Raw genomic sequence first — 15,000 nt, 5'->3', positions numbered from 1 at the left:
CTACTATGAGGAAGGGCTGAGAGAATTGGGATTGTTCAGCCTGAAGAAGAGAAGGCTTCAGGCAGACCTTAGAGCTCTTCCAGTACCCAGCAGGGCTCCAAGAGGGCTGGAGAGGGGCTTTGGCTAAGGGCATGGAGTGACAGGATGAGGGGGAATGGCTTCACAGGGACAGAGGGCAGGGTTAGATGGGAGAAATTGCTCTCTGTGACTGTGGTGAGGCCCTGGGAGAGGTTACCCAGGGCTGCCCCATCCCTGGAATTGTCCAAGGCCAGGTTGGATGGGGCTTGGATAGTGGAAGGTGTCCCTGCTTATGGAAGGGAGCTTGGAACAAGATGGTTTTTAATGTCCTTTCAAACCCAAACCCATTCCCTGATTCTCTGATAATGGCTGAAGGAAAAGTGTATTAAGAAGATGACAGGGACCAGTGTGGCATAATCCTGTCTCTCCCCCCAAAACTACCCCACCAGCATTTATACATCCATTATTCCCTCTCATTCACCTAAACTTTATGTTTTTACCTTTTCCCTGTGTGTTCTGTATCATCTAAGCAGTTAAAGATCTGATAAGAGAAAGTTGTCAGAAATCAGTTCTTCCCGTAATTGCACGGGTGTGATAAAAGCTCACACAGGGAATCTGCAAGAATTTACACACACATGCAAACAAATAGCTGCTGTCAGTTCACATGGAAGATCAGAGATGGCCATTATCTCGTGTCAAACCTACCAGTGTGTGACAAGATTGTGGGGAGGAACATGGGGCAGGAGATACGGGACCACAAGGAACAGTGGTGGAACTCATGACGAGTAAATTCAAAAGGAAAAAAAAAAACCCAAATCTAGATTGCAAAAACTATCTGAAGGTTTCTGGTCTAAGGGAAACCGGTGTGTTCAGAGATAGTTCTGTGCCCAGTTATCTGGTTTTAATGTAGAGTATCATGAAGAAATGAGCGCGTGGAGGACAGGCTGTGCTGTACCAGCATGGGGCTTCCCAACATGAGACCCTGGTCCTCTTCACTCAGGAGCAAGTGCTTGGAAAGGACTTGTCTCAGATGGGGATAAGAAGTAAGTGTTGTGCCTTCTGTGATGGGGCAGCTCTTCATCAGTGAGCCAAGCACGAGTCCTTTGCAAGCTGCGAGGGAGAGGAGCCTGGAAAGGGATTTTTAATACTATTTTGTATTTATTTTATACATATAAATATATATATATTATAGCAGATAATTAATATATAACATATTATATATAGATGTATATTAAAAACACATATATTGAGTAGTAACTTGTTCCTTTTGGCAGCACAATACAAGATTTGTGTAGTCACTGTTTGAACTCTCAATTGAAAACTATTTCCTATAGAGACACTTGAGAATACAGTGACTCGTATTTTCCTCATGATGCTGAGTATTTTGGACCAAATCTTATCCCATCAAAATGCAGGTGTGGCAAGACAGCAGAACAGGAAAGAAACCTATCCAGAAATCACATTTGAGTACCCAGAGATGCCATTAGGCTCAACGTTGTGAGCAGCCTGCAGAGTGCACGTAGATACGGTGAATAAATAGGGCAGACTGAAGACAGAGACTTTAGATACAAGTGTTTGTACAGTGTTAACTAGAAGGTACCAGATAGGATAAAAAGTCCACGGGATGTAAAATAGCAAATTCAAAATGGGAATTTTTTATCAGTGTCTACGGAAAGCAATTCAGTATTCCCAAGGAAAACAGCACTCACCAGAGCAGTGACACTGCTGGCACGTGGTGGAAGAACCACTGCCATGAGCATTCATGTAGACGTTCAGGTGGAAGTTGATACCTTTTCCTCTTCCACATGTGAAAATAGTCTAACTTCACATTCCTGCAAGGTGGGGTAAAGTTTGGGAACAGATACTGTAGTCACAGAATGATTTAGGTTGGAAAAGACCTCTTGAGGATCATGGAGTCCAGCCATTCACCCAGCATTGCGTAGCCCACCACTAACCCATGTCCCCTGATGCCAGATCTACATGGCTTTTAAATCCCTCCAGGGATGGTGACTCTAACAAATAACAAATAAGAAAGTGAATGAAATAATCTGAGAAGTTCACCCTTAAATGGAAACACAGCTTGGAAGTGCCCATTCTTTGGTTGTTCATTCAGTGATGCCTGATCTTGAAATGTCTTCCTGCAGCAAGGGAATTTGAGGCACTGAGCCCTTCCAGTGGAAGATGTGTTATTCCTTGATCACTATTTTAAGAGCTTTTAGAAAAGTCCAGCATGTGCTGAAGGTGTGAAAGTTCTGCTATAGTGGAAATCTCAGCATCAATTTCTCCCTTTTTTTTACAGCATGTTTTCTCAAAGGGCTGTAGGCAGCTTATAGTCCAGAGGAGCAAGCATCTCTAATTTTGATACTGGCAAAAAAAGATGCTCTGTGTTACCTTTGCATTCTTCAGCTGAGAAGCTAGATAGAATTTTGAGTAGTTTGTTGTGTTTATAGTACAGGTAGAACCTCAAGTAAGTGTTCCAAGAGCCTGTGAGCATCTCTTAATTTCCTTCCTACCTGCTCTCTGGTTGAGATGTGGGTAAACAGAGACTCAGAAATACCATCTTGTAGTCACAAACTAAACAAAAAACTACAGTTTTGAAAATTTTATGACAATCACTCCATGCTGAGATGGAATGGCAGGAATTAAGTGAGGGCTGTAATATTCACCTGTGAGGCTCTGAGAACACAAGAGGAAACAGCCTCAAGTTGTGCCAGGGAGGATTAGGTTGGAAATGAAGAAAAAAAATCCTCTCCCAAAGGGCTGTCAAGCTCTGGCAGAGGCTGCCCAGGGCAATGGTGGAATCTCCATCCCTGGAGGGATGTAAAAGCTGTGTGGGTATGGCCCTTGGGGACATGGGTTAGTGATGGCTTTGACAGTGCTGGGGAAACAGTTGGACTCAATGACTTTTGAGGGCTTTTCAGATCTAAATGATTCTGTGAATCTCTGACTTCTTAGCTTTCAAAAAAAAATTGCATGTTTTTCTGTCTTACAGAAAGATCCACAGAGGACAGTGAAGGTGTTTGGGTTTGAGTGGTGTTTTTTCTCCCTTGGTTTCAATTGCCTGGGCTCCTGATTAATCACTGAAGCAACATTTGCTCTGTTGGCATCAGCAATGTAGGAAAGGAGAGGGGAACTATCTCAGAAATACAAAGAGCTGAGATATTTTGTGATCTCTTCCCACTCAAATGTATCCTTCAAATCTCATTCCCGCAGTCGAGGGAAATAATTTCAGTTACCCTGGTCACAGTAGAAAGCAGCCCTCTTTTTGAATGCCTTTTTTCATTAATGTAGATATGTTTCTGAGATGAGAAACGATGTTTCTTCTAATTACGGTTACATGTAGTTAATTTCCTTTTTTTAAAAGCTCAGTGTGAAAGCCAGTTTCCTTTAAAAAGGGAGGGGGGAAGAAAAAAGTGATACAGCTGATGTTCCTGTTGCCTTAGCAACAGATTTATTTATTAGGGTCTGAAATGACATGAGTTAATATACCACATACCTGCTGATCGGCAAACTCTCCTATTTCAGCTCCAGTTGACAATTAAGTCCTGGACAGCTACAGCCAGGGGTTAATGTTACTCATTAGGAGAACTAGGTCATTACTGGGAAATCAAGGCACTTAAGGCAGCATGGATAAAATACAAAATTCAACATCTCAAGGAGTGAGGGTTTTTATGTTAATTAACCTTATTTTCCTTTCATTAAAAAAAAAAAATCTTTCATATATGCATATGACAGTGGATCAATTAATTGAGAAAGGGAAGAAAGAAAAGAAGTAAGCTGTAGTTTACTTTCCTCTCCTAGTTGTCTTCATTTCCTTTGGAAGGGTTTCATTATTTTATGGAAAATTCTTATGTCTATATGATGAGTAAAAAGGGTATTAAAATTAAGAAGGGAATCATCATGGAAATCAGCTTTACCACAAGGGAATGAGCAAATAAAAGCCTTGGAAATGAAAATAAATAAGCTTTGCTAATACCTCACCTAAGGAGCCGAATATAAGCCCATCAGAGCTTGGAGATATTTAGAGGTACTTCTTTGCTTCTTTATTAAGCAGTTACATAGTTATTTGACCTTCAGAAACTGAAACTTTAGAGAACTAATTGAAGTTGTTGGCAAATATTCTATTTACAGGAAGCTGATCAGTGGTGTAGCCAACAGTAACCACTGTAGTTAGTAATTGGCTTCTGATTTCCAGGAAAATTAAATATATTCTCTGAAAGTTTTATTAAGATATCTGAGTGGGAGTTTTAACTTGATAAGTCATAAGTGATTTAATAAAGCTCTCCTGAAAGCCTTTATTTACTAACTTTTAGCAAGCTTCATTTTGATACTGAAGAACTTAATAGGCTGAAAAAGAATGGTATTAAAATGAAACTTTTTTTTTTACTCACTGCTTCCCCAAATACACTTGGTTCTTTCACTTCTGCTAAGCACTCTATTTTCTTTTCTGTATTTAAGCTCTGTGGCCCAATTCTGCTTCTTATTGTGCTTAGATAAATTTTCACACAGAGAAACTTTCCTTCAAATCCAGGTTGGATTTGGTTTGGAGCAGCATGGTCTTGTGGAAGGTGTCCCTGCCATGGTAGGGGTGCTGGAATAAAATGAGCTTTAAAGTCCCTTCCCACCCGAACCATTCCATGATTCTGTGATGCTGGGATTCCCTCTGTGCTATCCAGATGCTCACAAAGCAGCCACTTCAGTGACATCCTCCAGAGCCTGTTGGAATAAATGCTTTAACCACAGTTGAAAAACCCATTTTGAGTTAATGTAAGACCACAACTGCATCACCTGGACAGTTGAAGAATATTTAGGCTTGGAACAGATGCATCACAGATTGCCCTAACAGCTCCAGTAGGCTTGGCTCTCTCCCTTTTCGCAGGATGGGAAATTCATTTTATGGTGGATTTTTTTTTCCCTCCTGTATAATTGTGAAACCCAAGTCTTTGAGCAGAAGCACATGTGAACAGGTGGGATTGAGGAGTCCTCTCAAGGCTTCTCCACCTATGCCTCTCAAAGCAATCCTTTTCTACTCCATTCACCCAATCTTTTGGGTGAATGGAGTAGAAATCAAAGGTTTTGGCTTTTTGAACCTTATCCTTCTGTCTTTGCCAGGCTCAGTTCCCTGGGCATCTCCTCACACATAGTCTTGTGCAGCAAATTTGCATCTCACTCGTTTCTAGTTCCTCAGCCTCTCTCTGTCTCCATCCCTGTCTCTGCAAAGAACCTTCTACAACATACCCTATTAACAGTTTGCACTTTTACTAGGTAATGTTGTGTTTGTGCTTTTCTTTCATCTTGTTCTTCATATGTTCTGGAAAACTTTGGCCAGGATTTTTCTAGAAGATGATAGTCCAAGATAAGTCTCAATTTTGAGGAACATCATAGGCAAGGGCAGAAGAGGTTTTGTAATCCAAAGTCCCCAGCAAATATAGCAGATGGTGCCACCAGCCCCCTTTGTAAGTCACAGCACCCTGGACCAAAGTATGGGAATAACCTTCAAGAGATAAAAATCAAATATTTCATAAGCAAGTGATCCAGTATTCCTCCCTATTTTCACCAGTAATAGGAGGGTTATATTTCTTCCATCAAAGCTGTTTTTAATTAGTTTCCTCTCCTTGCCGTGCTACAACCATTCAAGTCTCTTCTCTTCACCTTCTTCTCCTCTCTGCTCTCCTTTTTTCCATATTTTCATGTTTTTCCCCCTCTCCCTGTGTCCTCTAATTGCTGTTTTTTCTCAGCTGTGTTTGCGCAAACCTGACTCAATGCACTGGGTTGATTCCTCATTCTGAAAGCAGGGAGATTTGGAGTTACTTTAATCTTGCTGAATAATGAGTTTCAAGCCTTGGTGCCAAGAAAGTTCCTGGTTGGAAGCTTCTTCCTTGGAGCTCCCAAAAGGATGAGCTATCTCGGGTACCTGAGCTAATTCCTCTCAGGGTATTACTCAGTGAAGAGCAGGATGTACTTTTTGATCCAAGCAGGGCACCTGGTAGAGTTTTAAGTAGCTGTAGCTTGGTTGTGTGAATCCATGATGGAAATCAGAGAGAGGCCATGGGGTCTTGTATGGTGGGATCACCATTCCCAGGAAAATCTGTAGTAATGTAGTTTTTATGTAGTACTTTATATATAAATTTGTATTTATGTACGCTTTCTGTTCTTTCAAGGAACTACTTTAGTAGACTGTTATCCACTTATATTCATAACCATCTTATGATTGCCATGACATGAATTTTTTACCTTATTTTATAGTTGAATTGCAGTAGGATACGTTGTGTAGGGTTATTAGGGCTGTCAGAGTCACTCAGATATTTTATGACCTCCAAACAACAGGAAAACCTTTTGTTCTGTCACCTTTGGAACACTAAAGGAAGTTAATTTTTTAAATTTTTTTAAATAAACTCTTTGGGGTAGTCCATAGCACTTACAGGGTTTTGTTGCAAATTGAAATAAAGTGTTTGGGTTTTTTTAAATCTGAATTCTCTACTTGGGAACAGCCAGACTGGCCAAGCTGGAGTAAAAGAAATGCAAGGCACTGGAATGAAAGTGCATTGATTTTTACACCAAGGTAACTGAGACCAAATGATGGTCTTTGTCTTCAAAGCTTAATCTCCCTTTAGGAAATAAGCAGGAGGCTCCATGACTGATGCTGATCCTGAGATTTCTTTGGTTAGGGGACATGCAATATTTTATTTTGAGTTTTTTCTTCATGAGTTGTGAGGGGAGAAGAAGAATCTAAACAATAAACTCCCAAGGTTCTTTCTTGTTTCTTTTTTTATGAATCTCTTGTAGATAACAGGAGATAGGAGAAAATGCTTTTCCAGCGTAAAGCAAAATGCCACCCATTTTTCTCAGGCCAGCAATTTGAACAAATCAGAGGGTAAAATACACACTCCTCACTGTAAATACGTCATGGGCTCTAATAGAAAATAAAACACTGTATTTGCCAGTCCTGTTTGGCTGCTTTTTGCCTCTCCAGTGCCATTTTTTAATTCCTTGGCTTGCAGAGGTGTTCTGAAAGCACAGGCAAGGATCAGGACCCTTTTTTGCTTGTAGGACCTACAAATTGCCAGCTGAAATTTATTCTGTAGGGTCCTTTTTCATGCAGAAATATTTTCTTCTACTTGACTCCATTTTCTGTGAACTGAGGGGGTATTAAATATTGTGGTAACTTTTGATGCTGATGATGCCAGACAATGTTTAGAGGCACAATTACAGCAAAGACATTTTGTAGAGCAGATCAGCTGAAAAAGAAAACTCACTGGACTTAACTACATATTTGCAGTCTACCTCAACCTCATCTTGGAAATGTAAAAAGATGGAAAAATACTGTGATAAATTGAATAAATGGAAAGCAATTAACTTTTCCTTCATGTTTGCATTTTCATAGTTATTTCTTTTTTCCCTGTTTCTTTTCTAATTGTGCTTTCCTGGCAGTAACATTTGCTTTTTTTGCATTTATCATGAGCATTGTTACCAGAATTTGGTATTAGAATTTTAATTTTTTTTTTGTCCCCTTTTTTTCCTCTCATAATCTTAACATAGAAAATGTATATTAAAGTCATTTGATTTGGGAAAGTCTTCTGTCCTCTGTGAAAATAATTCCTGGAATGTATTACATTTCATGTACTGAATAGGCTTGTAACATGAGTCCTCTTCTATAAGAAGAATATTATTCTACTAAAGTATTTACTGACTGTGATTCTCACCATATTTCTGTAAATGAAAGTTCCTTTAAGACCATATCTTGCAGATGGGGAAACCTGGGCAGGGCTGTCTTGTGGGAAATCAGTGTCAGGAAAAGACCAGAATTCTGCAATTCTCTGTTTTGAAGGCCAGGTTTGTCTTTTATGGCCACAATTCTACTTTCTAACATTATTTGATTTTAATAAACCTGTATTCAAGTTTTTCTGAGCTCAAGATTTGATGTGAAATATCAAAGTGTAATACAGTGTATAGTATAATAGAGGGAAAAATCCCTGATATTGTTCTTTAGATTCACTTTGGATGAAGTGGAGCCTTGGTTTTAATTCTGTAGGGTGTATGGAGGTCTTCTATTTACCCTGTATTTATCCTTTTCCTCCCTGTGTTTGGATATGCCATACTTTCTTAGTTTTCACAAAGAAAATTTTAATTTTTAAATATTTTTTTTTCTCTTCTTGTGTTTTTCTTACTCTTTAAATTGCTTTACCCAGTACTCTGCCTTCTTTGATGCTCATTACTTCACTTACCCCAAAAAAAAGGATCAATGTCATCCACGTCAAGGTCTGTGTCTTGGAAACCTCATTTCCTTTATTTTTAATTATTGATTCTGTGCTCATGGACTTGCCCAGCCCAGCCTCACATGTTCCCTGTGCTCTGCTCCAGCCATGCTGGCTCTTGTCCCCTGTCCCCTTCTTTTCTCCCAGGATGTCTCTTGGCTCACCAGTCCTTGATCTCCACGATTGCTGCCCAGCTTCATCAATAATGAATCATTCTTCACTGGCCTATTTTATCAGCTGTTTTCTAGCATTCATTGTAGTCAGGCAGAAATCCGTCTTTTACCTCTTGGTAGATGTCCTAACAAATTTTAAAATACATAAAATTAAAGTCTTGCTTCAGCTTCTGAGGATTTTGTGCCATTTCCCACCTTTGCCCATCAGACATGAAGGTGATTTTGGGGAATCAGGAGGCAGAAGGAGCTGCAGCCACTGTGAACTCCTTGGATTTAAGGCACTGTACAAAGTGAAATACAAATTGTGCCTGCACAATTTAGGATTCTCTCCCTCTGAAAGTCTCCCATGCTAAATGTTCTAAGATCAACCCTTTTGATATTGCTTTTGTAACCCTTTCAGAATGTTCAGCACCTTAATGGTGGGACTCCATGGTCTTCAAAGTGCTTTCCAGCCCAAATGGTTCTGTCATTCACAGAGATGTCACCACAGGGCTGTGGCTTTCACAAGCATTACATGGCATTTATGGAATATTTTCTCAAATATTAAGACTTTTTCCCCTGGTTTTGCACTTTTTAAAAACTGATACATGCATTAAACCGTCTTTTAATATGTGTTTTTAATAGACTGCATTTATTTTCCCCCTTTGAACAAGTCCTTCTGCTTTTCCACAACTCTTCCACTTCTTAATTGCATTGCTAGTTGTGCCTTCCTCCATATCCTAAATAACTGTGATTATCACCATGTAGGATAAGTTTACATAGACTTAAAAATGAAACTAAAGTCAGAGAAGACCATATGGGTTTCTTACTGAATTTCACCCAAATTCAAGAGATGAATATTCATTGAATAATGTAAAGGGCCAAGTTCTGCTTTTTCTTTTTTTTTTCCTGTTTTTTAATAATGTGTTTCACATCACTGGTTAGGGATGTGGGTGACAATAACTCCAGTTTAGGTGGTCTCCATGTACTCTCCTTCCAGTCCCAGCAGTAGGTAAGGCTCAAGGGCTCAAGCTGAATTCCCAAAATCCCAAAAGAGCAGAAGGGTGTTTTGGAGAATGTTGCCATTGATTGTAGAGAGGAGCATCATCATAGTGCTATGAGGTTGCTTTTTACGATTACTTTAGGCTGAAAAGTGGGATGTCAAGTCATCAATTAATCCTGACAGCATCCTTCTGTGGTGAAAAAATAATATTGTCACACCCATTTTATGGCAGAAAATCTAAGGCAGAGACAATAATGGAGGCTCAGTCGTGGTGGTGCTGCTCCCACCACACTCCCATTCCCTGTTCAAGGACACTTCTCAGAGTTTTCTATCAGAAAATTACAAAGGGAAGTCACTAAATCAGGATGAACCCTGGGCCACATCCCCCAACCCAGATCACTAAACCTCAGCCATTTCCTAAGAGAGACTTCAGATGTCTCTCTTAAATTGTGGGTTAAAGTCAATAATAAAAACTCCTGGATAACAATGAGAGCTTTGAATATGGAGATTGAACGTCTCCAAGGCAGGGCACTCGAACCTGAGCACAGATGTGGTGTCTGTGCCTGTTTTGTGGCATTACATCTGTAGTTTGGTCATTCTGTTTTTTTCATGTTCTTAGGATGAAATTTAGAGCATCTTCATACCATGCCTAGTTCTTATTTTTCCTTTACTAGATGCATATCAAATCAAGTGAAAATACAAAAGCATTTCAAATACCTCAACTAAACAACAAAGCCAGACCCTGGAGTCACATTATATTGATTTTTCTCCAAACATAATATCTTAAAAGAAAAGTTTGCATTTTAATATCAGGCTTTTATACTGTTTTGCAGTTCTTCTTCAGGAAATGGAGTATATATAATTAATACTGTTTAATAAAGCTCAAAAATGCAACAGATGCAGCCAAAAGTGCACATCATTTTGAGCAGATCTTTACAGAACAGACATTCCATATTGTGTTCATCTTTTTCCACGATCACTGCTATGGCAATCTGGTGTGTTTAGCAGTTGTTGCTGAGTAAGGCAGACTGGATTGTATATGATTTTTACCATGTCAGCCAAGAAACAGAGCTCTCTCCTTTTTGATGCAGTGAAGAGGTGGTCTTGTACTATTTATTTATTTCTACCAGGATCAGTGTATACCTTCGGTATTCTGCAAGAATAATAATACACTGCAGTCTGTAGGTGCACGGGCCAGGAGGTTTCTGGAGGTCTTTAATGAAAATAAAATGCTTGTGGTGTGGAGAAGTCACAGAAACTGATAGAGTCACTTAAGATGAGCTCCCAAACAGAAAAGCTACAAGATTCACAAAATGTGTCATTAAAATCTGGGAGTGTCACCTAAAAGGGAAACATTTTATACTGGGGATGGAAAGAGGATCACCTACGGCAGAAAACCCGCAAAAGAGGCTCCAGTGCAGAGGAAACGTTTCCCCTTTCAGCATTCCTTCTGGGTGCCAAATTTTCCTTCTGTTCTTCCCCACCTATTAAACAAAGCTGCAACTTCCAATTCCTATCAGTTTTCCTAAATATGTGCAGCTTATGTGGCTTCGCCGAGCTGTAAGGCTCCGCGTTCTCCTGCCAGCTCCTTGACAATGTGGCTCCAACAGCATCCTCCACTTTTGGCTGCCTCTGGGACCCCTGGTCTCTTCTGGAAAGCGAGAGGGAAAGCATATCCTTTGCTGGAAGGACTTTTTGTGACTGCAAAGCTGATAGCGGGGCTGTGAAGAGCTTGGAAGGATCCCTGTCAGCGTCGTGGCTGTCGAGTCTGTCGGCTCCGCGCACGGGGACGCGCCGGTCCGCCGGCACGAGCTGAGCCAGGCTGGGCTCGTGGCATCACTCACAGAGCACACACAAAAGCCTGTCCAGGGGAAACTGAGGCTCAGGGGAAACTCCATTGTGAATTACACCAACTCCCAGCATTGAGAAGTTCTCCTTGCAAGCATTCATAACGGGGATGTTCTCTTCCAGCCAAATCCGAATCCCCGCGATCCCATGTTGGCTCTTGGAGCTGGGCATTTGGAGGGAGCTCAATACTGGCAAAAGTTTCTGCACAGAAGTTACCTACCAGAAACAGGTGGCTCTTTTAAGCATGAGGATGCAGCAAACTAATAGTCAAAGATCTGGGATCTTTGCAAGTGGGAGAAATCCACCCTCCAAACCAGTGCTTGCATCCACTTGGGTTGCTGGAATTGCCGTGAAAACTCCTGGTTCACAGATGTGAAACAAATTACAAAGCTTATGCAGTTACATTCCTCCTTATTATTGGGAACAAAACAAATTGGGGGATGGAGGACTTCTTAAAGTGATGATTGTCTGGCTTTATATTAAGAAAATGTGTCTAATTCTAAAAAGTCTACAATTCCTGGAGGTTTCTCAGCCTAGGGAAGTCACATTAATTATAAGATTAATTTATTTTAATTCCCTAAACCAAAAATATTGACTGAATGAGAAATTAACACGTGTAGAGCTGCAGATGTCATTTGGCTTCAGATTTCCTGAATGATATAATTATTAATCTTTCATATACTAGTGTGAGAGACCTACAGATTCCATTCTACAAAATTACTCTGTGAAGAAAGACACTAGGACAGCTGAGATATAGATTTTTCCCTTCATACAGGGAGGAAAATGGTAGAATTTTCTAAATAATAAATAAAACCAAATATTTTAAAGGCATATGGTGCACATCTGTTGAAATACAATAATTTAAAGCAGAGTAATTAAATGCAAGATATAATATTCACCTTAGAGTGAGGAAATTATCTCATTCCATTTTTAATATAACTTAAGGAATTTGGGAATTTTAAATCATTTGTGAAACCTTTTGAACCTTTCATTCTGTGCTAGTAAAGACGATAGGTTGGAAAATTGGGGGGTTAATTTATTTTTAGATAACCTAACTTGCATTTCATGCCATTGAGTGTCAGACCCATACAAACCTTTAATATTATCTTCAACTGAAATTATAACTAAGTACAAGTTTCTATTATTCTGTTTTAATTTACAGTTAACTCCTTAAAAATCTAAAGGTAGAAAATGCCTCGTGGTAGTTTATTCCTTTCTTTACCCAAAGCACTGAATGGATAAAAAGCTTTTAATGAGTATAGCTTCAATTCCTAAAATTCCAGTTTGAGAAATCCTGTAGGTTTAGGAGAAGTTTTTGTTTAACCTGTTTCTCCTGAAAAAAAAAAAAAAAAAGAAAAAAAAAAGAATTGTAATGAAAGTTATATGCATATTTTTCGACAGGGAAAAAAAAAACCACCTTTCTTTTCCTACCCATTTCTTAAATTGATTTTGTCTTCAGGTAGGTGCTCAGTCTGTCTCACTTTCAAAGCTGATAATTTGAAGAGTAAATGCATTGTTTGAGGACAGGAAAGAGATAGGGAATAATCTGATGAAACTGAGTTTTGATCCCAAGTGCTGTTGAGGAAAATGTTCAACCATGCAGGAGAAGCAAAGAGGGAAATTATTTGAATAAATTCAGTCCCCAAAAGTACAATTTTAGAGGAATAGTGTTTTGGTAAATAAAAAACATCCCATAATTTCACAACTAAATGTAGACAATGCTGAGATAAATTCTGTTTGTTTTAAGGGAACATGACAAAGATCCTGAAACTTTCTTTAAAGTCCTGATGAAGCTGAAAGAGCAAGATCTGCCTTTCCATGTGTCCGTCCTCGGAGAGACTTTCAGTGAAATTCCAGGTACCCTTCCTTTTTCCTTTACTTTAAAGTTACCATAGAGTAGATACTTTCAGAAGTAGTTTTCATTTTTGTATTTTTTATCTTAAAGAATGTGCTTAAAATTTTCCTAGTTGTGAAGCTAAATAATATTGATATATTGTAAAATTAAAATTATTAAAGACAGTAAGCATTTTTTTATTTTACTTGGCAGGGCAAGACCTTATTTATGACTTGTGGTTCAGTAACACTTCTTTATTTATTTAAACAGAGAGATAGGTGTGGATGATTGGATGGTTCAGATAGGAAGCAAAATCTTTCAGGTCAGGGTCACTCATATGAAATCCAGACTGAGATTTTAGCAGGTGAAAACACTTAGTTCCCTCTCAAATGTGAGGTTAAGGACTGCTGTGGAGAGCTTCTGGTTTGTATCTGGCATGAAAGTGATCATTAATCTTTAATATTTTTATACCACTCTTTTGGACAGTCCTTCTGTTTCTTGGCTTCTGCAGAACCACAACTCAGTGAACAGTTTCACCTGTCTGGAAAATAAATTGATTTTATTCAGGCACAGAGTTTTGTGCCTGAGATATTATCTCAATGAAGAGAATAATCAAATCCTGTACTGGGTGCACTTGCAATAAATTAAACCTTTTAAAAATGTACAGTAATGACAAGCGAGTGTCAAAATATCTGATGTTTTAGCTCGTATGTGTTTTCCAAAGTGTAGACTTGCATCCCTCAGCCTCATCAGTCTGTAAAAATAGACTGGGGATTAGTTTATTTGTCAGTTCTGTCATATCTGTTGCCTGCTGGACTGGTGATATTTCAATTGGTTTGGTTTTGATTTTGCCGTTTTTAAGACACCAAGAGGTTGCTCTGATCCAAATAACTTTTGGGTCCCCAACTGAGACACAGCTGCGTTGGAAAAAGAGGCAATAATTCAGTAGCAGGAAATTCTTCATGTTTTCTGTCCACTTCCTTTTCAGACAGTTTTCTGAAAGCCTGTTCTTCCAGGCAAGCCTTATCACAGATCCCAAGGCAACGTTGCTTTCCAGACTGAGCACACCAGATTTCTTAGAAGGAGAAATTTCTAAGGAATATGTGACAGATAGGAATATACGATGGTGCGCTGCGGGAACAGATTCTATTGACACTCATTTTGGATGTTGTTACATATCTCATTTGTGGCTTCAGTACTTATGAATAATGTAGATCATCCTAAATTTATGCCAGTATATCAAATCTATATGCCGCACCTCTTGTCTTGTCAATTCATTCATCCTCGTGTATAAATAGTCTATAGAAGGGGCAGTGTGGTGAAATGTGTCTCATCTCCATGGATCTGATAGGGCCATACTCATACAAATGACATATGCAGGTCATTGCTAACAAGCACCAATAAAACCTGTTGCACATACTTTATTGAAAATCTAGTTAAGAGGGTTTTTGCAAGTTCTTTTTGTTTTTTTTTTAAAATAAATTGTTGGCACTGCGTTTCCGCTCCCTCCAATTATGGGACCAAATTCCCTCGTTATTATAAATGCATGTTTACAGTCGTTGGTGACAGAAAAAGTGGATAACATGTTTCATAATTCGGCAACCATTCATGTCGTTGAAACACCCATTTTTCAGTAGCTTGCTGCTTCGAAGCACACAGCAAATATCCAGCAGGAAGTTAGGAAATCTGTACTTTTCAGTGCTGCTGAAGCTTGGCTTTAGACTCTAAAGGAGTGAAGAGTACAACTTAAGGATTTAGACAAACATGCTCTGGAGGGGCAGATTTTCCCCAGGGGAAGAAAGTGAAGAGCTCCATGACTGGCTCTGGTTTGGGATTTGTCAGCAGTGAGGGGGGAAGGCTGGCAGTGTCCCAGTGGTAACCAGAAGTTGC

At 39.3% G+C, this 15,000-nt stretch overlaps 1 protein-coding gene across 8 annotated transcripts in view; it reads left to right on the top strand.

Moving 5' to 3' along the window:
* Positions 1-15,000, top strand: part of GTDC1 (glycosyltransferase like domain containing 1) — a 195,336-nt gene that overhangs the window by 139,914 nt on the left and 40,422 nt on the right. For all 8 annotated transcript variants that reach the window (XR_004980494.2, XR_008508481.1, XM_054515338.1 and 5 more), the window contains one exon: positions 13,024-13,133. Coding sequence is in view for 6 of the 8 variants with exons in the window: in XM_054515338.1 (XP_054371313.1) it covers positions 13,024-13,133 (110 nt within the window). In the remaining 2 variants the exon portion in view is untranslated. The remainder of the gene's footprint in view (positions 1-13,023; positions 13,134-15,000) is intronic.

This window comes from Molothrus ater, chromosome 7 (genome assembly GCF_012460135.2).
Source record: "Molothrus ater isolate BHLD 08-10-18 breed brown headed cowbird chromosome 7, BPBGC_Mater_1.1, whole genome shotgun sequence".
In the NCBI taxonomy this organism is placed as follows: Eukaryota; Metazoa; Chordata; class Aves; order Passeriformes; family Icteridae; genus Molothrus; species Molothrus ater.
Note: the sequence above shows the minus strand (reverse complement) of the source record. Positions and strands in the feature narration are given on the sequence as shown.